Source organism: Nilaparvata lugens, chromosome 3 (assembly GCF_014356525.2).
Source record: "Nilaparvata lugens isolate BPH chromosome 3, ASM1435652v1, whole genome shotgun sequence".
Taxonomy (NCBI): domain Eukaryota; kingdom Metazoa; phylum Arthropoda; class Insecta; order Hemiptera; family Delphacidae; genus Nilaparvata; species Nilaparvata lugens.
In genome coordinates, this window is record NC_052506.1 from 66092382 (window position 1) to 66118557 (window position 26176).

The following is a 26176-nucleotide window of genomic DNA, read 5'->3' on the forward strand; positions in this document are numbered from 1 at the left end:
AAGTCTAAAAGCGTTTTGGGCGCTGGTCACAATTTTTAACAGGCAAGAAGTACCTTAAACTAAAACTTGTGTAAGTCTTTTTGGGATTAAGGAATGGTGCATAAAATGTGAAAAGGTTGGGGAGGATTATATGAAGGGTGGGGGGAGTGATTGACTTTCTTCTTGTTTCAGAGAGTATGTATATTGTATTAGAGTGGGTGATTAAGGATGATGTTGAGTTGGGAAGATGAGGCCCAGAGTCTTGAAACGCGTCCATACTTGGAAAGTCATTTAAAAGTACTATTGTAAAAGTGAAAAGTACTTCTTAAAGTTTAGTAATCACCAATAGTTGAAATAGAGTAATAGGATAAAGTATTCCAGGATTATTACCAAGCAAGTTATAAATTACTGTATTGTTATTGTATAACCGAAAGATAAGTGTGATTGGCCGCAAGGCAGTCAATTAAAGTCCTAGTTGTGATTAAATAAAAAAAGTTCTGTCAATAACATTTCAGGTGATTTTTCAATTTTCATATGATAATAAAACCATCATTAAATAAATTTTAGAACCAAAAGGATTATAAGGAAATCAAAAATAATAATTCATTTTTTATGAAAACAAGAATTTATTTTCTCACAAAACAATTATACAGGACAAACATAAAAATACAATATCAAAAAGCTTCATTCGTACAATAAAGAGGAAGGCTTAAACCAATTCAAAGTTGTGGTGTTGAAAATGGAAGTGTATTACCTCTCCTTCTCCTACTCAAGATTCCTAAGTGATATTCTCTAATACACACCGGTAGTATTAATCCAAATATTGTCATGTTTTTTATTTTTCATGTTTCTATTTTGGCACAAAAAAATGTTGTGCAGGAATATCATGAACAGTTCTATTGCTAAGTTATAGTATCTGTCCCTTGTTATTAGTTAAGTTAGTATTGATATATTAATTGAGGTAGTCCTAAAGTCTAAGGCTCAACTTACACTTACGCGACTCAGGCCGAGAAGAGACTCGACTCTAGTCGAGAGCATATGTTTCCAAACGGTGACACTCAGACCAGTCGATTCTAGTCTCCGCGACGTCACCATTTGAATACATGTTCTCGACTAGAGTCGAGTCTCTTAAGTGTGAGTTGAGCCTAAGAGTATATTACCAATTGCTATTGCCTATGTTATTCGCGCAAAGAAAATCGAATTGATGTATGATAAATTAAACAACATTCATCATAATGCTCAACAACCTTAATTGTCAAAGCATTATATTCTTAGAAAGTCAAGTTGTTTTAGAATAAACAACTTACAATAAACAACTTTTAGATAAACCAATGTTGTTTTTGTAATAGTCTCCTACACCTTAATGCTATTTTCAATTATAGAATCAAAAAGTGCAATGTACAGCATTACTAGATAATTTCTTGACTTTGAATTTTTCAGTTTAATATGTTTCTAGGAAAGTTATTTTATTGCTTTGTTGATGAATTTTAAATTTCATATTTCCGTCAATAAAAGCACAAAGATATCTTCAACTTTTGCTATCAATTTTTTAAATTGTAATTATATAGTTAACTGTAGGTAATAATTGAGGTTAGAGTGAAGTTACAGAGAAAGATTTTTATCTGGTTTTCCAAATGTATTCTAATTCACTTCATTCTAATTTTATTCTACTCACAGTATTCGAAGCTGAGCATGAGTATGCTTAATCGATAAGATGACAATGATATTAGTGAGTGATAATACATAGCAATATATTAAATGACAGTAAGTTAATATATTTGCAAAAGTTACTTGTATAGACTCCACTATGACAAGGTGTACAAAGAATATTATTATTTAAAACAATAATGGATAATATCGTGAGACCTGGCTGTAAGTGTAAGAGATTTCAGATCAATTTCAGGGCCTCTGACATTACCTAAAATTATTATTAAATATCAACTATGAGCCAATAAGAAAGAATTTAAAAGATATGTGAAGAAATCTGTAAACAGATCCAATATAATATGAGCATGGAAAATTTTTTCTTATAAAATCATAAAGTGATTTAAATTTATTTATCTATGTTTAAACACACAGTATTTTTGTCCAGCCACTTTTTATATAATATGTAAACAATTTTTACATTTGCTCCCATATGCGGTCAGCTTTAAAGCTTTGTATATGTGTAATTTAATCAAGATACATTAATATTCGTTTTCAATTGTTATTATTTGTGTATGGTATTATTACAAAAATTCTATTATGATTTTTTCTGAAAAATAAAATAATTATTTCATTATTTTGCTTTGCAATTAAACATAGGAATCCAGCCCATAATTTTTCAGTAAAAATATAATATTTTCGAACTGTAAAGCCGAACAATAGATACTACAAACTAATAAACTAGTAACTATCTTAAAATAGTAGATTATAAACAAAGGCATACATTATTTTTTACGAATGGAACAGTTTTTTATTGATCGTTCTGAAATAACATGACCGATTCAGTCGATTGTTACTGATATCTATACTTCTTCACCTGAAGAATTTATAGTATGGATGACAGATCAATATTACTGTCATTATCAGCCTGCGCCAGCTCTGCATCAGAGAGTAAGTTTAATATTTTACGTTTCAATATTGACCTTTGTCTTGCACTGCGGATTTTCTCAACCTGACTACTCACATACTCGCCAAAAAGTCTAAACTCATTTGTTTCTGAAAAAGAACTCTCTCCTGATTCAAACGAGTTTTGAAACACGGAATGCTTTATCCTCTTTGCGGCAGGTGGGTTGGAGTAGACGGAGGAAGACGGTGAAGCACCAGGTGTAGCCAGCAAAATCTCAAGTTGGTTTTGGTTTCCTTTGTCACTTTCTCTGTCACGCTCATCACTTTCTTGCTCCTGGGCGTTTCTCTAAAAACAAGAATCACCATTTAATTACAAGTAACTTTCAAAAATAAAACGTTATTTAACCCTAGAGTGGTGTAATGCTTCCTTCAAACATGATTTAGTGCCATGACCCATTTAATACATCGACCTACGATCCTCAATTCCTTCCGTAATCACCTTTATTGTCATTTGATTACTTCCAAGATATCACAGCTCGAACCAACCAATTGGTGGATAAAACTAGGTTGTGTAAAAATAGGTTGGGGCTTGACCGACCACTTATCAGGCTCCATACTTGCAAAATTTTGCAAAAGAACCTATTTGGTGCGTGCCAAATAACTGTTAACGCCTTCCCACTAAACAATGATCGTAGATTTGGGATGTCATGAACGTTTTATGGGATAAATGAAACACAATCCCTACAAGCCTAGGTCTTATGTATGGATCATTTATACACTTTATGTATTTCTTCAAAATAAATGGAGGTTTACATCGCAACCAATATAATTACTCGAATTTCTATAATCAACAATTAACTGGAAACATGACCTCATAATAGACTATATTAACCCTAAAATTTTTAGAAAGGAACAGTTTTGGATTTATCTAGTTGTTTCTCTCACAATCATTGATTTGATTTTGTGAATAAATAAAATAAATAAGCCTTAACATACTAACTTATGGGTTTAATTTAATGATAACCATGGAGATCAGCAAAATGTTAATTCTATATTAGAATAGAGTGCTGTCCCCTTGAGTAAGATGTGGATTGTAAATTTGTTTTGTGAAGTAGTTGCATTAATAAAATTATCACGGTAAGTAGTTAGGACTTAACTTGAATGTTTTAAGTCTTTAATATCAGGATATGTCAACCATTTGTCACTTCTATGAGCTTTGAAAGCTCATCTTCAACATTTTTTATAGTTGTATGGGAGAGCCCATATTCATCCAAATAAATTGATGTTCAGTTAAATCTTTGTTAAACACGTGCTGTCAAAATGAATATTCATTGTGATTTATCCTATTTGCTACGATGGCTTCTATACATGATGCATTTTTTACACTAAACTGCACAAGCAAATCCATAAGTAGTATATTTCAAAAAACTAAGTTTTGGAAGAGAAAACTAGAAAGCACTTGATATTCATAGACCTCGGCATTGATGTAATCTTTGAATATCATTATGATTATAATAATTAATTGAAAGGTTTTAAAACAATAATCACCTCATCACCACTAATCGCAGTCTCGGTGATCTTCCTTGGTGTTGAATTGTCTTTTAGGAAGAGCATAGACTCAAACGCCCACCATTTGCCTGGGACCCCTCTCTCTAGTTTCTTCTCCTCTCTTCGAAAACAGGTAAGCAGGTTCTTCACCTTGTTCTGAACTTCATATTGATTAACATCAAGCTCGGCTGCAATTTCACCCCAGGCTAGGTTTTTCAAGATTTTGTCCTTAAATGATGGGTATTTTGAATTCCAGAGAACCTCTCTGCTGCGATAAAGATGAATTAGTTTCACAAGTTTTGTCCTGGACCACTCGTTCTCACTACAGTCTGCCATCCTGACCTGACATCAACGCAACGAGAACAACAAATCACCACAAGACCACGCTAATGTAGGGTGGGGCTTTCGCCCAAAGTTGTGTCCAGGGTGGTTGGCAAAAACCCATAGAGAAGATACAGTTGTCCACTATATTTATTCCACGTTGCCTGCTCAAAGCAGGCAGCAACGAGTCTGTCGAGAAAAAAACATTGAAAGGATCAGCTATATGCTTGTCAGCTGAAAATAATTGAAAGTGGTTTAGTGATAAAATTGTACAGTGAAAATTTCAACTTTTCAAATTGATGTATGGTTTTCAGATTTGGCTTGACTCTTCAAGGTCATAATATAAATTATTTAATGCAGTAACTAGAATGAAAACTAATTTTGTATTAATTATATGAAATAAAAACTGGGGAGAAATGATTAATTAACATTAAACATTCTGAAAAGTTTAAGATTGGAATAGCAACAGTTCAAGTTATATTATCCAGTTCCGAGGTAAATTAGCTTCAATTAAGCAAGCAATGCAATTTAGTGTTCTAACGAACATTCTTGTCTGCTCTTGAAACAGTGGTTAAACCTGCAACTTCTAGTCAAGTAGGCCATCTGCTCCGTTACAAGCTTCATGTCCGATTCCACTGAACTCGGTCAAGTCATTTCAACATGCTAAAATATTAGGTACGGTTTACAAATAATGCAATGGAACATTATAATTTCTATGGCGATAGTTGCTATCGCTAATTCTAGTGCACACTTAAATCGTAAATAATAAATCGTACACGACTTGACCGTGTTCAAATGTCTTGACCAAACTTTGTGAAAACGGACATTAGTCTGCTAAAGGTGCAATTCCATAGCGACGACTCGAGCCGCGTACCTCTGGTGAGGCGGCTCGAGCAGCTTGATAGTCTGCTAGCGGCTGGAGTAGATAGCCATGCATTTTTTATACTCAACTATTCAACAATTTATAAGATGTGTAGGTTGTATAAGCTTTAGGGCGGCAGATGAATTAGAATTGTTGGCCATATTGCTTTTAAAAGAAGAAGAAGAGATATTGTTGGCCACTGATAATATTATTATCTTTCAAGTTTCAAAGATTTCACATTTATTCAAAAGCACACACAAATAAATATAAACAAAGTACAAATACCAAATACAAAATAACAGGCTTTGTGGTGGTTGTGCTGAAATTGGGGAGGATGTTTAGGATTTCCAACTATCGTTAACCATGTAGGCTACTCGAAATTCCTTCCATCCTTGAGAGTGTAAAAGAAATCAGCAACTAGAGGCGCGCCGCTAGGATTGTAATCATCGCTAAGGTCGGTCACTAACTACAGGAAAGTGTGTTGAACATGTGTGAATAGACATATCTTCGAACAATAAAGACATCAGTGAAAAGGCTTCGAACGAAAAACAGCTGTTCGACAGCAGCTTCTAACATGGAATAAATAACCAATACCAATAGATAAAACACTGATAAATTACAAATTATGATAAAAAATAATGTAACCTCAAATGGAACAATAAGGAAAAAAATAGACAAAAATATGAAAGATACAAAAATCTGACCTAAAACAAATTTGTCTAAAGCCTTTTGCCGATGACACAATTATTTGTCTGTCGAACATGTGTGTGTTCGGACATGTTCGACACAATTGTCCTGTCATTAGTGTCCGGCTTAGGCAATTGCAACTCAATACAGTGACTGTGTAAGAAGCCTCGTCGTGTGTTTCAATCACGCCAATTGGCATGGACGTTTGATCATAACATTTTATCATCTCATGAATCGCATTTGAACCTATGACATTCCCTTCAAAAAGCTGATGAGTGTATCATAAAAAATTAATATCTTACAGTAGAACTTAGCCAAAATATCTGACGTTATCTCTATGAATTGTTAAAAAATTATAAAATGCTGGAATTAATAGGTAAACTACATTCTAGCTGAAGATGACTATACTTCATTGCCAGTCCAAGTAGTAGCTTATTCATTCACTCACAAACTCGCCTGCACAATGCTGAACTATAATGAGGTCCACGTTATAATGGCAGTGGATAATGATAGAAGAATAGCGATGCCGATTCTCTTCATTAATTACTTATATTTCTACACTGTCAAAAACATAATTGGCATCGTTGTGGACCTAGAAAAGGATAGTACCACCGGCTTTGTCGAATGATAGACAAGGATAGCAAAACCAAAGTTGATCACATACTTTCATTATAACGTGGACCTCACTATAGAGATATAAGCCAGATGGACCTCTAAAGTCTAAACGCGCACTTAGGCTTGCCACTAACAGAAGGAAATGCATGTCTATCATGCACACACACACACACACACATGTTCATCATGCATGTTTTGTCATCAGCGAGATGCTTCTAACATAGAATAAACAACCAATAACAATAAATAAAACACCGGAAAATTATAATGATCATGCATGTTCTATCGTTAGTGACCAGCCTAAGAATAAGTTCGTTCTGGGAACAAGGTAAGGGTAAATTGTTCCAGTGGTAAATTGTTCGATGTCATGTGACTGGTGTAGAACTACTTGTTCCCATGGAACGCCATTTCAAGATCCTAGGTTCCAGCTTTTGGTGGGCCCTTTTGATACAATAAAGTGTATTGTTTACTAGCTGCATGCTGATTTAATAATAATTGGGCTGTTGGTGCTTTAACCTACTTTGTTTACTATGCTTGCACACTTTTTTCCAAGAATATTTTCAAAAAAATAATCTTTCCTTGAAGAGAAGCGTGAACTTCTAGTTTCAAAAATACTATAAGTAATACTATTAAATATGTATTTGACATTCGATTTTCGAAGTCAAAATTTTGGATGTTGGTTGTTTGATCTGAAAAAAACAGAAGAATGGCTTGATTGGCATGGGAACCGGGGATGCGCAGATAAGCAAAATGCCGAAAATTCAATCAACCAATGCGAGCTTCCAAATGCAGTTGATTTTATCTGCACCGCGCCGTGCTACGACTGCAAGGCAGGAATTATTTACTGGTAAACGGATTTTGGTACAATTACTGTCAAAATTGTTAGACGCGGAACTTTTTACCGCTAGTCACAATTTACCGTCTTTCAGAACAAGCTCAAAGTCTACCAAATTGTTACTAATAGATTTCCTCAACTAGTCTACTGTAATGATGCGATTGAGTCTGGAGAGGCGGTAACCACTTGTTTTTCCGATCTCTCCAAGGCTTTTGACTGTGTAAATGTAGTTCTGTTAATGAATAAACTCAGACTTTATGGTTTTGGGGGCTCTGCATTGAAATGGATAGATTCGTAAAATAAAAAATAAAATAAAATTCACACGATACCTAAATTAATTGTTTCTGGGGTCCCTCAGGGTTCTATTCTGGGCCCCTTGTTGTTCTTGATCTATGTGAATGATGTTACAGGATCGGTACCCATTGAGAATCTTCCAGTTTTTGCAGATGATACGACTCTGGTGACAAAGGGTCAAGACTTAAGAAAATTGGAAATTGAATCCTATGTCAAGATGAATAGTCTGTGCCAATATTTTGCAAATAATAAATTTATGTTGAAAACCAATTATATGTGTCTACAAACCCATCAGAGTAGGAGGTTGAGACACAATGAAACACCTAAGTTATTCATTGGAGAGTCGGAATTGGTGATCAAGAGCTCGACGGACTTCTTAGGAGTGATTTTGGTGGAAAAGCTGGGTTGGGGGGAACAATTGGATAAGATTGAAAGTAAAATAGCGAGAGGAATTTTAGTCTTACGGAGTTTAAGTAAATTAAATAATAAGCCACTATTGAAGTCGGTCTATCATTGCTTGGAGGAGTCACATATTACAATTGGACTTTTTGAAGTGAAAGTGAAATCTTAACCTTATTCTTTTTGACACTTGTATTTGTAAAAATTTGGGAGAAGACAGTTTTGGGCTATGCCTGTTGTCTTCTCCCAATCATATTATATTTATTATAATTATGATCTGTAATGACAATGGAATAAATAAATAAATATTCAGTGGCCCTATGGGGAGCTAGAGAGAGTAACCTTCAGCAAATTTTCATTTGTCAAAAGAATGCAATGCGCACTATGTTGAGGTTGCATCCACAAACACATTGTAGGGACTATTTTAATAAAATGGAGATTCTCAGTGTTCCCTGTCTCTATATTTTGGAAATCTGTGTATATATTAGAAGGTGTTCACTACAGACTATTAACAAGACGCATGAATATAATACACGGCATAAGAGTACCTTCTCGGAATATCATAGATTGACTTGTATGAAGAAAAACCCAGTTATATTGGTAGAAAGATTTACCAATTCGGTTGCGGGAAATATTAACAATAAAGGAGTTCAAACGAAGTTTAAAATTATTTCTAAAGTAGGAGTGCTTTTATAGTCTGAAGGACTATTTTGACTTCTGTAATAGATTCAAAGACAAAAAGTAACTATATACTAGCTAGGCCAATAAATTTCATGAAAAAATAATGGTGTCTCGCTTTTTGCTAGCACTTTGACTTGTCTGACGCCGTTGCCGTTGAGACCTAATATATATCTATCTATCTTTCAAAAATAAATGAACTAAGTATGTACAAATTTGATATAGTACTATATTTGACAGAATATTTTATAGATAGGCCTACATTTGATTTTATGCCCTTTTAAAAGGCATAAGAATTCTTTTAGTGAGTTTTCCAACTGAATTAAAATACGTTCATTAGGCTTAAATTGACAGAGAATGTACGGTACACAGATTAGTGGAAGTTTAGCAAAATTTGACTTTTGAAAATTTTGTGTTGTTTTTGCAAGATATTTTTGCGCAGAATAGCAATAATAATATTAATAGGCTTTATAAGATATTCTTTTAAAAATCAAAAGAGAACATGTATTCTTTATTAGGTCAGAAGTTGTGTAAAATAATTGGACACTATCTACATTTTTAAGATTTAAACACAGACGTACCGGGCGTAAATTTAGGCCGGAATTGAAAAGGAATTAAATAAATCTAGCAACTGGAAACTATAGACATTAGATATTGTAAGTTAATTGTACAATAAATTCTGGACGTACACTTTAGCCTAATTTTATATGACTGGAAAACACCGTCCCGACAGTAAACTCAAGTAGGCTTAACCTAATCAGCATTATTATTAGCAATAGCATTCTACAACCAACCACGAGCTTACCTTTCAAACATTTTTGGATTTCGCAAGCAAACTTTTTACAGGGATCTTTGTAGGGCATCAGAATAATATTAGACCATGTTATGATATTTGTAATGTTCAGAAAATAATATTAATAATAATCGATTACCTCTAATATTTAATTTTAGCAAAAAGCACACAAGACAAGACAAGGTTAACTTTTTTCTGTATCTGAAACTGAAATTAAATATCAGAATCACTAATCAGCTGATTCAACGCCCACTGCCTTCTGTAGAAAATAATGAGATCACAAGTTGGTTAACGATAAACATGGTCTATTCCTATTCACACTGTAGTGGGACCATGACTTATCCTCCTTGAATGGGACACACTTTAACCAATGGTGATCAGAATATTTCTATCGCCGGATTTCCGTCTACCATGAAAGACACCACTTACCGAAAAATGGTCAGTTTTTACGGACGCAAAGTGAAACAGTAAAAGACAAATTGGGTCTATTCCTATTTTACATCTATCATTTTTTGGCAGCACTGAACCTGTATTCCTCTTAGTAGTAAAAACATTGAAAAGGAAAAGAAGTTTGTACCGGCGGAGCGGCGGAAGTAGCTACTGTATCAGAAACCAAAAATATTTACATTTAGTTATAACAGTTTTATGGCTTTAAAGCTATTGCTATTTAACTAAAAGCCTAAGATTGAATAAATAGATAAATATAACTAAACAATAGATTTCAACTAGTACAGTAAATATAAGTTATATACATAATTATGTATTGTCTTCGAAAAATTACAAACAATTTATAAATTTCATTTTTTCGTGATCAGAATGATTCTTAATATTGTCCTTTATATTTTCATAATATTCAACCAACAATATGAATCTGAACTCACTGACAAAATAATTACCTACAGCTCTGTAAAAAGATGCCACTTTCGACAAGTTGGAAAACGTTGCCTACGTTTGGTCAATAAAATTTTTCGCGTGGATTTCAGCGAGTAACAAAACTTGTCGTGTGCGTGAAGCGACTTAGCTTGTCGTCGTCCCAGTTTGACGGAATAGCCCATTATTTTGGTTGTGATTGCTACTCTGATATTTTTATGAAGGCATTTTGATTCTATGTTAGTATTCAAAGTGTATAACCTTACTTTTTTATTTATAACAAAAACAAAGTAATAATATTAACAACAGTCACTTGGACTTCATAAATTATCTCATTTTTTGAAAGCAATTATTCTATAATGCCGTTCAACTCTTTTGAAGAGTTGAGAGAGTTTATTAAAATTAAAGCAGTAAAAGAATTTACTAAATTTTACATTGCTGATAGTGAGAGTATTGAACATGCAAGAAAAATAAGAAACGTTACACGGCCAATGAATGATGCACTTAAATATTATAAAGTTGTATATAAATGCAGACATGGAGATAAAAGGAGAAACGGAGGAATAAAACAAAGGTGAGAAATATTTTATTTACTTGCTTTAAAAACGCAGAGAAAGTACACTATGAGGACTGTCAATAAATTGTAAAAATGTAGCCTAATAATTTTCATGTCTTACAATGATACCGGTAGTAACGTTCGAAAGGTTACATACTATGACTTAGTTTATTCTTAAATTAATGAATAGCCTATCTAGCCGAATAACAAAAAAATTCTTTATATTTATGAAAACTATGTACCGTACCATATTTTACTCTATGGAATTGCAGTACGATAGGGCTTCTATGGTAGTGCACTATCAGGGCTTTTCTCAATAAATTGGAATAAAAAGTAATTATCTACCAAGCGTAGTGAGGTCTACGATTAAACTATACTGCATTATCTCATTATCTGTATGCTTTTAGAAACCTGGGATTTACTTCTAACCCCTAGCATCTTAAACAATAGAAATTAGCATGCTGTATGTAGTATCTATGGTGATCTGAAATTTGGGACCAAATAGGAAGAAGATGAATTTTTGGAAAGTCTGGGGTCTCTGCGAGGTAATTAGCAAACAATAGTCGGCACTTGCGACAAGTACACACGCTTCTGTCACTGAATAAAAACCATTCATAAATTCATTTTTAAGAATATTCCTAGGCTATGTACTGAGTAGATAAAAAATTTTTTACTACAGACATTGTGTTGAATAACAAAGTTCCTATCACCGCAGTAGTGAGAACTCTCTCTCTCCACACGCAGACGAACATTAACAGTTGGAATTGTTCTCAAACGTTAACAGTTGATAACTTGCGAGTATACACCCTTATTAGCCTATATCAAATCCATCATTAAAAATAATATGTTGAGGCATCATCACCCAAGAATAACTTTGTCGTTCTGGTAAGTTGAACCAGAGCTTCTATTTTGCGTAATGTTCGTACAGGATGTTGGAAATCCTGCTTGGGATTGGGTGAATATGTTTGTCATAAATGATATCTTCTATAACCTGTTACATTAATATTCCATTATGACATGAATGATGGTTGTTAATGTTTTATTTCCTATTTTCACTTTACCCTACATAATTTTTGTCTTATAGCACACTGAAGAAGGACTGTCCCTTCTTCTTACAAATTGGTGTTTCAGAAGATGGCCAATCACTGCAAGTTAAAAGATTTGAAGATAAACACAATCATGGACATGATAAGGTATGCTATAATTTTTATTCATCATTCTACATAGGCCTTATCTATTCTGAAACACTTTACGCACCCCACTGATTTAACTGATACCAGTCTAGTCACTGCTAATCAATCATCACCATGGTCTATAGAATAAAAATATATTCTAATTATTGAAGCCTTGTTCACACAAAGTTTTGTTACCCTGCAGTCTCCTGAAAGCAGATCTGTCAGCAAAGTTTACGTTCACACCAAAAACATCTGTGGAACGACAGAAAGATATTTTTGCTTCGTTCTCAGTTCAAATTTACTTACAAATAGGGACGATGTAATTTTTTGGATACTTACTATTTTCAGTAATCGCAGACGACTGCGGTCTCACATAAACGAAAACCTCCAGTGTACCGTAATAGTATGGAGAAATTCCACAACATATCTGTGTCTTTGTCAATTTTATCACACCATTTATCCACGACCATGTTATAATCTGAACATTACAATCAATCCCATAAGAGCTTCTTTTTCGCAATGGATTTTCAAAACAATACTTCAATCTTCACATTAAAACACGGTTTTTATATTACGCAACTGAATATCGACCAATCACAATGCAGGATTATCCACAAACAGTGTCGAAAACTTTTGAAATCAGCTGATCGGATATGTAACGTTACAGCCGTCACGGGTAGAATACATAACCTTTAAATTTATAAGATATGTCCATATGATATGAATCACAAAAACAATAAATATAGTAGCCAACACTTTCAATTCATCTGTCGCCATAACGCTCATACAACATAAAATTTCAATGAGTCATCGAATCTGATAAATGTATATGTTATGTGCTCAAGCCGTGACGGCTGTAAGTTTGCATACCGAGCTACCTGCTTATAGCCGACAAGCCTGCTTATAGCTGGCAATCATTTTTCATTGATTGGATGGCATTGATGGATTCCATTGATGGCCAACAGGCCAGTTACTCAGTTGATTTCTGACTCAAGTCAGGAATTTGATACCCTTATGTACCTTGTTTGAGTGGTCGTAGATAAAATAGTGTATACAACAGTTTTATATGGGCTTTGAAGCAGTCGTGAGATGTTTAAGACACGCGTTCGCTCGCTAGGTCCATTCACTTGTGTCTTAACTCTACATCTTACTCGTGCTTTAACCCTCATTATAAAACTGTTGTATAAACTACTATATTTGTTTGGCTTTGCATGAATAAAAAATAAATTGCCCAAGATAATATTTCATATTATGTAAAAAGAAAAACTTTGTTATAAATGATTATCCTATTAATATCTTGTTGATTGATAATATTTAGATGTAACTTTAATTTACGAAGCAATCATTTTTCATCTTTCTGTTTCACAAAGTTTTTGAAAGATGAAATGAATCCATTTGTAATCTTATAACCTTGTAAAATAATTTCTAAATAAGCAAGAATTAGTAATGAGATATTAGTATTATTTCCCAATACTTACTTACTCCATGGCGCTACAGCCCATCCAGGGCCTTGGCCTCCTCTAGAACACCTCTCCACTCCTCTCTTTTGGCAGCCTTGCCTCTCCATCCCTTAACCTAGCTCCGCAGTTCAGGCTGGATGCTTGTCTGACTCGGACTAGGCGCTGAGACAGCAAATAATAGCAGCGTTGGTGGGAATGCGAGCGGCTGCAATAAGCTCTTCCACCCAGCAGTGGTCGGCGTAGTTCCGCCTAGCAGACAGATCCAAGATCAATCCAGTCGGATAATTTGATTCCTCAGACATGTCTGAGCCGAGCGGAGCGGCAGTTTAGCTTCATTCGTATTCATCAGTTTCAGTTTCATTTAGTTTCATTCCAGTTTTATTATTTGGTGTATGTTCCATTTACTCGAGTTTCAATGTAATATGTATTTCAATTATTATAATTAGTACTTCAAAAAGTAATAATATATTCTACATTGGAACAGCATAACGTTTCGGAGTTTTCAATACAAAAGTTGGATTATCATCTGCTTGTCTCACGTATACTTCTAGTTAATACAAGTTGATAGGAAAACAAGTATGGGTAGACAATCAATCAAACTTTTATTTATCAATAAAAAATTATTACAATGATCTATAGGCCTAATAATAGATTATATCATCATCCGAAAGAGGAAAACTAAGCTTAGTCTCCACTATTCCTTCTTAAAATTTCAATGTTAATGGAGCTGTTCTATTAAATTGGAGTTGTAAGCTGGGAATGAATGAACAAGTATGATGTTTTTCCTGCATTTTCAGTTGTAAACAAAATAATATACCAATTGTCAATGGAAAAAAATTAGCGATTCATGTTGCTCAAACATGTTGATGAAACACAATATCTTGATTTGTTCTCGTAAGGTAGTTCGATTCACAGACGATACAAAGAAGAATCTATTCTCAAATATCACAATTATTGTAAAAAATATATTTATTATAATTACCTTACAGTATAGCATAACTATACTATCTATATTTCTGCTCGGCAGAAATACCTTCCCCATTCGAGGTTCTTCTAGTACAGGTTTGATTTTTTAAAGTAAAATATCAAATGATTCTATGCTTATCCTTGCATAGTAAAGTATTCACCACTACACTCACTATCTCTGTAATACTCATGTACCCACATTATAGACCTAGCATTAAACATGAATTCATTTAGTACATATAACCTGCACTCACTCAAAAGTATTTTTTTGGAGAGCGACATGTTTTATCTTTAAAATCAAACAGAATGGCCTGCCTTAAGGTTTGGGTGGAATAAAATCTTTCTTAAATTCCAGGAGAGTGGGAAATGAATCTAAAGTATCCCCTTTATAATTATAAGAGATCAAATAATATAGAATTAAATTCAATAAGCTCAGTGAGTATTGAATGTAATAACTCTGAATAAGCTACAAATAATCCGATCTTTAATCATCCAAACGTGAGTGTACTATGAAGCCATGCTTGATATATGTGCATGGATTTTTTCATTTTAATACTTGCCGCCTTCGGTCTATAAATAGTATGCTGCTATCGAATAATTACTTTTTCAAGTTGGGTAAGTCTATCAGGTTTAATACTTGATTCAATACCCGAAATAAAAAAAAATCTGATGTATGCTATTAGTTAATAAATGTGAGTTATGCACTACGTATAAAATATACCTGAAACAATAACCTGATTAAAATTTATTTTTTAAACTGAAATAATATTTTCTGAAATTGATAATTGAAAAATCTAATTCCTGGGAATGTATCCTCGAAATATCCTTAATTTATTTTCTGAATTTATCAACAGTATTCAAATCTTTAAAATTTTAAGAACGTCACCAGTAAAACGTTTCCAAAAACACATCCGCGAGAACTTAAATTGACTTTTTCCATGATGATTTTTTCATTGTTTTTTGACACTCTTATGGCTAAACTTGGTGTCGCTGAGAACGAATCTGCAATCAGAATTCCTCTATCTTGAAAAATAATGAATAACCCCAGCTGCTGATCATCCGGCAACCGTTAACAGTCATCCTGCAATGCGGCCGAAACCCTTCCCGTTCAGACAGGCATCTCAAATGACAACTCAGCTAAGCTGTGCGAAACCAGCTTGCACTGAGGCGCTAGGTTTAACGCCTATTTTCCGAAGATCATCCTGCAGCCAGCGCTTGCGTGGACGTCCTTTCAGCCTCCTTCCACCTGGGTTTTTTCTGAAGACTCTTTTAACGGCTCTTGAATCACTCATTCTTTCTACATGATCTAGCCAGCTCAAGCGTCTCACTTTTATCTCATGTACATTAGGTGGTTTTCTGTACAGGTCACGCAGCCCTTGATTTGAACGAAGTCTCCATTCTCCATCAATATATACTGGACTGTATACTCTTCTCGGAATCTTCCGTTCCTGCCCCATACAACACAACTGGCTTTTTAACATTTTCATAGGAGTGTAGTTTAATTTTCCTTGACAGTGTTCTGGATCTTAAGTATTGTCTAAGTGCATAATAACATCGATTTCCTGCAGCTATTTTTGCTTTTATATCAACTTCAACATCGTTATCTTCTGTGATAATAGAACCAAGATATTTGAAGTTTTCCACTCTTTCGAATTTGTAATTAATGCACTCTATGAATCTGTCGCCAATCTGCCGGGCTCTGCTGCTTGCCAGATACTCTGTTTTACTCTCATTAATTGAGAGTCCCATGTTTGTTGATCCGTCATGTAGCTGTTTGAAGGTATCTTTAAGAGTTTGAATATTTCTTGCAATCAAGACTACGTCATCTGCATAGGCCATGCACTGCAACATTTTGTTCATTATCGTTCCTCTTGGATTTATTACTATTCCTCTTATTACTTTTTCCAGGCTTAAGTTGAACAGCATAGCTGACAATATATCACCCTGTGTAAGTCCTTCATTTGCTGTAAATTCGTTTGTGAGCATTCCTTGAACTTTCACCTTATACTTTGTTTGGTGCAGTGTCATTCTTGTGAGCCGTATGAGCCTGAAAGACATTCCAAACTCTAACATAGTCTCAAACAAGCTATTTCTTCTGCTGCTGTCAAAGGCTTGCTTGCAATCGACTTATAGTTGATTCAGATTGATATTATATTCATAACACTTTTCCATCATGTTTCTTATGGTGAAAACATGATCTGTGCATGATCTGTCTTTCCGGTATCCACACTGGTAATCACCTAGCACTTCATTACAAAAAGGTTTCAATCTTTCACAAATTATATTCGCCAAGATCTTGATTCAACAACTCATAAAAATATTCTTTCCATCAAATGAAGCTCCTCTCAAGCCTTACCCTCAAATTAATAGTAGCTCTATATTTCTGCAATGTGGTCTCCTACAATACTGGATGCTTTTTCATTTAGCCGTTTCATAACAAGGAATAAAAACAGAAAATAATGTTCCAAATAACAATTAATTCAATAACAAGTAAGCAAGAGTACGATAACAAAGCTTCAAATGGTTCAGCGTTCAGATGCACAATAGAGCCAGCTAGAACTGAGATAAAAGAGCGAACTTGTTTTGATTTTGTTCAAGTGGACTTCTCTTTTCGTTGAATATTAAGGAAAATAATGATTTTATCGAATTTAATCAATAAGACGAAAGTAATTTGATTGTGCCTACAGTCAGTCAGATTCTGTTCAGAATCAAAAGGCAAGATACATTATATCAGTCTTTGTAAAAATAAGAATAGTCGAAAGAAATTAGACACCAATAATATCATATATCTATAAATAAATTACTATTCTCAATGTAATAGCATGCATATCAGCTTTAGAATAATAAAAATACATTTGTTCTAAGCTAATATTTCTCTGTTAGTGAATGATTAGAAGGCAATTCTTCAAGATTTCTGCCGGTTCCTCAATTTTTTTGAGCAAATTTATTTGAATTTGGCATTAAATTTGAATCTGAAAGTAGAATTCTTCCATCTCCATTTTTATGTGATTTAGGGTTTTTATGAGAGATCTTTATCAGAAATATCCGCTTGGATGCCCGGAGAAAATCGCTCCCAGAGCGATTCGAAAACATCCGTCTGCGAACAGAGTTTTCTTAGAACGTCTGACGACAGATACACAAATTTCGGTGTGAACATTCTCATTTTTCAAGCCGACAACCAATCTTTAAAAAAACCATCCACAGACTCTGCAGAGGTTCAGATTTTGGTGTTAACAAGGCTTAAGACAGTACCAAATGAAACGAGAGCGGATTTCCTACACAATTATGAGAATTACGTCGTTAACAAGATCTGGAGTCATCTTTTGAAGTTATCTTTTTGGTCATATTTTCTTAGTAGAATTTCAATATTTTTGGACGCATAGTATTTATGTTAAAGTTCAATTCTTTATTGCAAGAATTTAACAATGCAACAACAAATCAAGGTTAATAAATCAACACTTATTACAAGAAAATAAAATAAAATAAACTATAGAACTAAAAATACTAATTAAAATCGCTTAAGTAAGTCGATATCGGGTGCGGCGTATTAATAATACATCAATTTGATCAATTTACTCTATGTTGATGCAGTTTAGGCGCAAATAATCTCAAGCTATGGTACCAATTTGTTACGTCAAATTTTATTTGGTACACCAGTCAACGAAGGTTTCTAGGGGGAAAAGTTTGGAAGACAATTTTTGACCGCAGTTCTGTTTAGGGTAGTAAGGAGTTAAGCATAAGCAAAGTCCCCACCCTATCCACTGTGCTAAGGGGTTGGGGGTGGTGCATAGGTACCATTTTCTGGTTTCTCGCATATAACTCGAAAACTAGGCTATACATCTTACGGACATGACTATTCTATATTTATAAAACACTACAACACATTGGTTGAAATGTGGCAGCGATTGATGACGAATATCCAACACAGATTTCATAGTTCTCTAAATTTATCAAAGATCAGTTTGTGGAGCGTTTCAATGTCTATATCTTTCATATTTACATCAATTTTCCTGTAAAAACTACCGTTTTCAAGTAAACTTGAGCTGAATGAATTTTTAAAAAATCCGTTTTTTTTATCATTTTGTATTTGATAAGTAATTTTTAATGAAATTTAATTATGGTTTCTGATTTTCTTCCAGGTTTCAGTTGGTCCGAAGGAACCTTGTGAGTATTGTGGTTCTTTGTTTGTGAAAAGATATTTTCCGACGCATCGTCGATATTGTTTTAAAAATACAGATGCAAAAGCATCATCTTTCACGTGTGACATCTGTGGCAAGACATTCAAGAGAAAAGACTACCTGAGAGAACACATAAAACGCCATGACAAAGCAACCAAACCTGCATCACTTTCCTGTAGTCTCTATGAAGACTCCAATGTAGCAGTCCTGAACGAACATGAGACCAAACCCGCTTCACTACCCTGCCACTTCAAAGGCTGCAAAAATACATTCTATACGTTATCTTTACTTGTACACCATCTCCGTAATGTACATAATGCTCCTTTGAAAGATTCACAAACACTAAGTTTTGAAAGTGAGAAACTGTTCTTTGAATGGAAAGAGGAAGAAGAAGCCAGAACTTTATCATTCTTTCCAAAACATAGAAGTACAAATACAAAAGAAGGTACTACTAAATACTTCTATTGCCAAAAACATGGATCTGATAGACCTCATAAAAGAAGAGGTGAAGTGGACAGAAAGACTGATAAAAGATATTCACGTGGTCGCATAAAAACAGGCTTAGTTTGTACATCGTTCATCAAGGCACAGTTTTTAGCCAATGGGAATGTGAATGCCGTTTATGAACCCACTCATAATCACCCAATTGATCCATTAGCCTTGCAATACCAACCTATGTCTACGGATTTATGTAATTTTATTGATTCTCTTCTTGATGAAGGAGCATCTCCGCTTCAAATAAGAGAAGAACTGAGAAGTAGGGCTTCTGGAAAAGCAGACTATTTCAATATTGAAAAAGAACACTTCAAGGAATATCATGTTTCACTAAAACGTATTAAAGAAAGAGCTCGAAGACGAAAATATCGTGAAGGAAAACTTTCCGATGCAGACGATGGTGCTACTTCTCAACCAAAAGTTCTCATTGACACTGACGATATTGAGGATACACAGTCATCCTTTTCAGACGCAGTCATGGAGCCGACTACTCCGCCCACTGATGGTGATGATGATGATGATGATGATGAGGGCGAGGGCGAGGAAGAAGGCAGGCACCGCCACAGAGAAGAGCTTGGTAGAGATATGTTACACACATTAAAAGAAATATCGTTATTCATTGAAACCAACATTCATTCAACTGATAAGCTGCCTGACGACATTATGGATAAAATTAAAGCTGGTCTGGATGCCACGTTGAGATTGTGCAAGGGCAGTTTAGAAGAAAACGAGGAGACGCCACCAATGGATGCTATGTCATTGTGCAATGTCGATATTAAAGAAGAAATCCCGGATACACCATGAATGGATGCTACAACATAATTTACTCCAAATGATAAACTCAAAACGCACATCACCCAAATAATGATCCAGTTGAAGCAGCCTACGGACAGGAGAAAGCCACTGGACATTGTGGCTGTAGCAGCTAAGAAGAAAGCTGGGACAAACATTCGAGATCAATCGCCTTCATGATACTGTAACAGATCTCCCAAGAATTTCCTAATATCTTGTTTGTCAATTATTGCGTTGGTTGATGAGTAGCCTTCTGAGATACTGAGTACTAAAATTACGTGCAAGCTCATTTCATTATTACAATTAGGTCGGGAGCTGTAATTGTATACGTAATTGTGTAACTATATATTTATAAAGTGGTGCTTGACAAAGATGATTAGCTCTTTATCACAAATGGAACAACTAGAAAATTGAATAATATGCTCTTTCAATTGATATATCTTGAGCATTCAATTGAAAACTATTTTTAGATGAAAGCTGAGTATTGATAATAAAGTACCCCCAGTCTTCTGAAGATTGGACCCAGCGCAGTGCTTTGGAACGCGCCCAAACTTGACATTCAAGGTGAAAAGGTACTGTTGTTGAAGTGAAAATGGTGATTCATAAGATTATTTATAAATCAACAGTTCAGGGTTAGGATTTTAACTTTGCAAGAAATTGAAAATATTCGTTCTGGTAATATTGTTAAAAAAATATGCTTCTGAACAATATTTTTCCGATTCAAAGTTATATTTGATTATACAGTGGTTTATTATATAAATAATTCATATATCCTAGCTTTAGTGGGCTAATAGGAATTATTAATTTTATGTATATAATGTTCATTTTTTATTAAAAATTGTTATTCGATGATTTAAAGAAAATTTATGTTCTTTGTTTTTTAAGTGAGTAAAATGAAGAGCTTATGCATTGTTCAAATTTCAAACATAATTTAGTAGAGTTTACAAAAAATCAGTGTAGTTTTTAAATTTCAGTAAAACATCAAGACTCAAAAAATGCCAAAATAGCAAGTGAGAATAAACTGATGAAGGAATTTTTGAAACTACTCAATCGTTCCACAAAAATTAAATAAAAAAAACTCACTTAATTAAAAAACTCCACTTACAAAACTTTTCCTGTTCTGCAATGGATGAAGCTGCAAAATCTTCCTTGATCATCTTACAAACTTCCACCCAACTTTTGGCGACTTATTCTGGTCCTTGTAGGTGTCGAGACTTTTATCCCAAAAAGCAGGTCGGTTGTAGACAGCAGTCACAGCACAGCATTTTATCAACAGCTTCACATCTAAATCAGCCATCATGTAATGACTGGTGACAAGCGTCACCTGGGGATGGAAGCGAGAGCTCCTCAAGTGAATGCCCCCACTCATCCTTTGGAATTTCAAGGAGGAGGCGTGCTCCTTGGACCTAGCTCCGCAGTGCAGGCTGGATGCTTGTCTGACTCAGACTAGGCGCTGAGACAGCAAATAATAGCGGCGTTGGTGGGAATGCGAGCGGCCGCAGTAACATCTTCCACCCAGCAATGGTCGGCGGACAAAGTTCCAGCAAAGTTCCGCCTAGCGGACAGACGAAAGATCAATCCAGTCGGTTATTTGATCCCTCCAGCCAGGCTCAGCCAAGCAGCCGAGACAATAGAACAATGGAGTGGCGGTCTTATTCGCATTCATCATCAGTTTTCTTTCTCAAGATTATTTTGATTTTTGTGTTGCCTATAAACTCCAGTCACCAGTAAAAAGTTTCCAGAAACGTGGTGTACTACCATATTAATGACTTTTCATGATGATTTTTAATTATTTAAAAACATTATTGACATTCTGAGCCTTCAGGCTAAACTTGGGGTCGCTGAGAACGAATCTGCAATCAGAATTTCTCTATCACGAAAAATAACGAAAAAAATCCAGCTGATGATCTTCCGGCAACCGTTAATAGTCACCCTGCAATGCGGCGCTAGGTTGACTGCTGTCGGCTTCAGAGTAGTAAAACTCCCGCTCTTCGTCTGAAAACTGCGTTGGACTCAATGTATTCTGGTTTGAGATCCCTCCTCTCTCGGGAGTAAGAGCCGTGAAACCCTCCGTGTGAAAGGGCCTATGTGAGTGTAATTCAGATTTTTATCTAATTGGTCTAATGATGCTGTGTGTGAGATTATGAACACCATGGGTTTATGATATAAAATATTATAGACTATATTACACCATGAGTAATTTTCACGATGGTGTCTCAATGCACCTTGCATTAATTAACTAGAAAAAAATCTTGCACCTCCTCCAAGGTACAATTGGAGATCATTTGGAAAATCAGGATGCTTTTGATAATTCCAATTTTTACTCGTAGATAAATAGAAAATATATATAACGAAAGACATTCCGAATTGACTATCAAATAAGATATTCACATTTTATTGTTATAATGCTGCGCTGATAATTAATTTTTCATTCTCCAATATTATGCTTGTTCCATTTATTACGGTATTATTTTTTAAAGCATTTACAAACGGAAGTAATATATTAGAAAAATGTAAAATAAAAATAAATTAATTTTTGAAAGATAGGTAATTTATGTAAGAATTTAGATAAAAATGATACTGCAACAAATGAAATGAAAATATTGAGCAAAAAAAATTAAAATTAATTTCTATAAAATTGATTATATGCAATATTACATAAAAATTGTAAATCTAGAGCAAAAATTTGTAGGTGTAAGTTACTATATGTTTTGATTTTAGTAAAAACTTTAAACATATTTTTAATTCCATCTTTTATTAACTACATTTTCATCACACTACATACTGTACTATGAATTTTTCTTTAGCGTTGCTAGAAGTTTTTCCACTATTTTTTTCAATTTCTAATTAATTGCAAATAATAAAATGAAGAAAAAAATATTTTAAAACTATACGTTACCCCTACAGTAACTATATTACTGTAATATAGTTTTTACTACATTAAAGTTTTTACTATATTACTGTAATATAGTTACCTTACTGTAGATACCCCTATAATGAGTGTTATTCTATCGCATTAACGATAAAGAGATTCTATTTCTGTTATTTATTAATATTCTCAACTGCATCTATCAGATATAATTGACTTTGACAATGGAGAAAGATAGAAGAACAGCATTGCCTATTCACTGAGTGGCATCAGTGGCGTATCCATTTCCCCCGAAATGGGATATGGCTCCCAATTTCTTCTGTGGTTGGATCAGCCACTAATTCGTTTTTAGTGTTATATTTTCTCAATTATTATATAAGTTGAAAAAAATAGATGAGATAATAGCATAATGATAATTATTATGAGCTATAGACACAGTGGTTGGTCTAGTGCGTACCGTAGGGACTAAGCAGAAAACTACTAATAGCACTTCAGTTTGTTTTACAGTATTATTATTTTCTGAACAGTTGAATAACTAATAAAATTCTGTTACATTCCATTTTTGTTATTCAATAAAAAACATAGGCCTATGAAATTTTCAAAGGAGAATCGAAAAAATAAGTCTGGAGTAGCCTACTGAACACAAAAAAAAACTTAAATGAAATCTGAGTTATTTAGTAGAAATTGCGTAAAATCGCACCAAATCGAAGGTATATTTTCAAAATGTTTCGAGCAGGGGCGCCATTTAGGTGGGGCCTAGCCCCCCCCCCCCCCAAGGATCAGATGAATAATAAAAATGCGGGTCTATATACACGAATCCTTAGAACTCATACTGATTTAATACTTTTTTTAAACAGCAGTAGTATAATTCATCCTACAGTATCAAGAATGTAGCAAAATTGCCTTGAAAGTATGGGTATGGAGTAATAAAGAATATATTTTTCTCTGTGGTATAGTTGAAGCTTAAATATAGAATGGGCACAATATGTGAGTTATTGCATAAATTTCAACGTGAGAATGAACAAGTTGCAAGATGTCACAGTGAAAGCAAAAGAAAGGGCACAATCAGACAATCAATAATGTACGGTATGTAAAGAGTTGGTGAGAATTATAGGAACAGCTTAATGTTTCTTTAGCTTTCTAAGTGAAAGTTATTTTCCAATTAGAATATGAACCCCAATGAAATTGTTGAAATTGTCATTGTAAAAGAAAAATTTATCTTTTTCCATGATTTTTAAGAAATCTGGTTCAGTGTATTCCTACTTCAGGGCCTCTCTTTAGGCCTATATTTCTAATAAATACTTCGTGACTCATACTAATAATGTAGGCCTATATATGCTTGTATTGATAGATACTTCAACCACATTTGTATAAAACTGGAGAAAATGAAGCATATAATAACATCTTTGAATGTAACATTTATGGGAAAACCCAGGACCCTCTATCCTTTGGGAGTATTACTTCCCCCCTTCATACCTCTTAGTTTCCCCCCCCCCCTAGCAGTTTGGTGCTACTGGTTTCGAGGGAGAGCCCCCGGACCTGCAAGAGTAAAGCAGTTGGACCTTAGCGTATTCAAGAGACTTGTGACCAGTTTCCTGAGAACAAGGGCTTATTAAGATGTCCAGGAATTTTTGAATGATGACCTGTCTCAAATGCCATCTGGCTAAAGTGCCATATAGTCCGTGCGCAAATGTCATTCCATGGTCATTTTTGCATTCAATGGTCATTTTTGTTTAACATCCGTGGAAAATGTCTCAATTTTTTCGTTAGGACTAGCATTATAAGGATCGTGATGATGATAAGAAAGTCAAAATCACAGGCAAACACCTCGAAAACAAGATATGGCCGCCAAAATTTTTAGGGTTTTGCTATATCGCTTGTATTTCAATAACCGTTTAATATATTCAACCGTTTTTCAAACGAAAATATTTTAATAACCTTCTTCTACAAATTTTGTTCTATAATATTTCCCTCTAAAACGCATATTTTATTAGTTATAACCTTCAAAAGCTCCGCCAAAGAAAACCCTACATGATTTCTGGTGCGTTTTTCGATACGCATGAGGTAGCCTACCGGTAACAAGCTATAACTATAAAATCGATTTCATATAGTTATGACTATAACATATTACTTTATGACTACTTCAAGATAGAGACTTGCAAATGGCCTCAATCTCTCCCTTACAACAAGCCGAATAAGAATAGGCTATTGATGATGGAAACAACGAAAATATTCGATATCATTAGAAAATTCAAGATGGCGGTCATTATTGATTTTCATATCGCTTGCTATTCAGTTAATGTGAGAGATATCGGATTGATTTCACCACAAAAGTGTTTAATTAATCTATAATATTCGATAGAATCGTCTCATTTGGACCACGTTTTTCATGATTAATTTATAACTTCAAAAACTTAAAACAAAAGCTAGGTACAATTCGGGGTATTTCACTTTCCACACTCTGTATTTATGAGTATTCGCAGTAGTATTATTGGCAGATTTGGCACAGTGTTGTAGAATATTTCTAAAGCTTCAAAATGCTGATTGAAGGCTGTAAGTCGATATTTTATGGCTAGAGTGTCATCGGAAAAAGAGTGAAAAGTAGGCTACTCTTTGCAGTGGAAAACACGATTTTTTCACCATATGCCAAATCTAACAATTAGAATAGGTACCGAGTAACTTATCACTCCTTGAAGGTATAGACTTGGAAATGGTATCAATCTCTTTGTAATGATGTGTAAAAAGAGAATATCCATGATGACAATCTCATAAATGTTTGTCATCATAAAAAAAGATGGCAGCAAAAATAATTTATTTATAATATATTAAGTACATTTTTATGAAATCGTCTGTATTACGGTATTCTATTAGACTAATATTGAGGATATCAGAACAATTCAGCCATCTGGGGGCTCTAAAATAATCATACTACAATAATCGAAAGATTCATAGAATGGAACATCATCTTCACGATCCTGATCCTTATTATGCTAGACCTAACGAAAAGATTGAGACATTTTACATGGCTTCTACTGTTACCCAAAAATGACCAGGGAGTGCTTTTTTCATGAGATTTGCGCCCGGACTAATAAGTTGAAGAGCAGGATATTGAATAATACCCTATTAATAGTTATTTGTGCAATTAGTGCGCAAAGTGACACTTTACTGCATCGAAATAAACGTTTACGCACGAGCCGTAGGCGAGTGTGGAATGGTTTCTTGAGTGCAGCAGAGTAACTTTGCGCACATATTTC

General features: G+C 34.3%; 2 protein-coding genes across 6 annotated transcripts in view; one reads left to right on the forward strand and one right to left on the reverse strand.

Annotated features, from left to right (window-relative positions):
- The window catches only part of LOC111048084 (GPI mannosyltransferase 1), a 23621-nt gene extending 13782 nt beyond the window's left edge, over positions 1–9839 (reverse strand). The window contains exons 1-3 of one of the 5 annotated variants that reach the window (XM_039424339.1): positions 9574–9822; positions 4078–4587; positions 586–2875 (exon numbers count right to left, since the gene is read on the reverse strand). In XM_039424339.1, the coding sequence (XP_039280273.1) occupies positions 2510–2875; positions 4078–4413 (702 nt within the window). In that variant the 5' untranslated portion in view covers positions 4414–4587; positions 9574–9822 and the 3' untranslated portion in view covers positions 586–2509. Of the gene's footprint in view, positions 1–585; positions 2876–4077; positions 4588–9349; positions 9523–9573 lie in introns of those variants that run through there. The other 4 variants (XM_022333928.2, XR_005570864.1, XR_002605884.2 and 1 more) reach the window with 4 other exon arrangements.
- Positions 9840–10656: 817 nt separating this feature from the next.
- LOC111048083 lies at positions 10657–22791 on the forward strand. Its single transcript, XM_022333926.2, has 3 exons — positions 10657–11005; positions 12072–12180; positions 18728–22791. The coding sequence occupies exons 1-3, from the start codon at positions 10791–10793 to the stop codon at positions 20063–20065; spliced, it is 1662 nt and encodes a 553-aa protein (XP_022189618.2). The 5' UTR covers positions 10657–10790; the 3' UTR covers positions 20066–22791.
- The last annotated feature ends 3385 nt before the right edge of the window (positions 22792–26176 follow it).

Coding starts and splice junctions, on each gene's coding strand:
- LOC111048083 (XM_022333926.2), top strand. CDS start 10,791: ATGCCGTTCAACTCTTTTGAAGAGTTGAGAGAGTTTATTAAAATTAAA. Junction 11,006..12,071: donor AACGGAGGAATAAAACAAAG/GTGAGAAATATT, acceptor TTTGTCTTATAG/CACACTGAAGAAGGACTGTC. Junction 12,181..18,727: donor ACAATCATGGACATGATAAG/GTATGCTATAAT, acceptor ATTTTCTTCCAG/GTTTCAGTTGGTCCGAAGGA.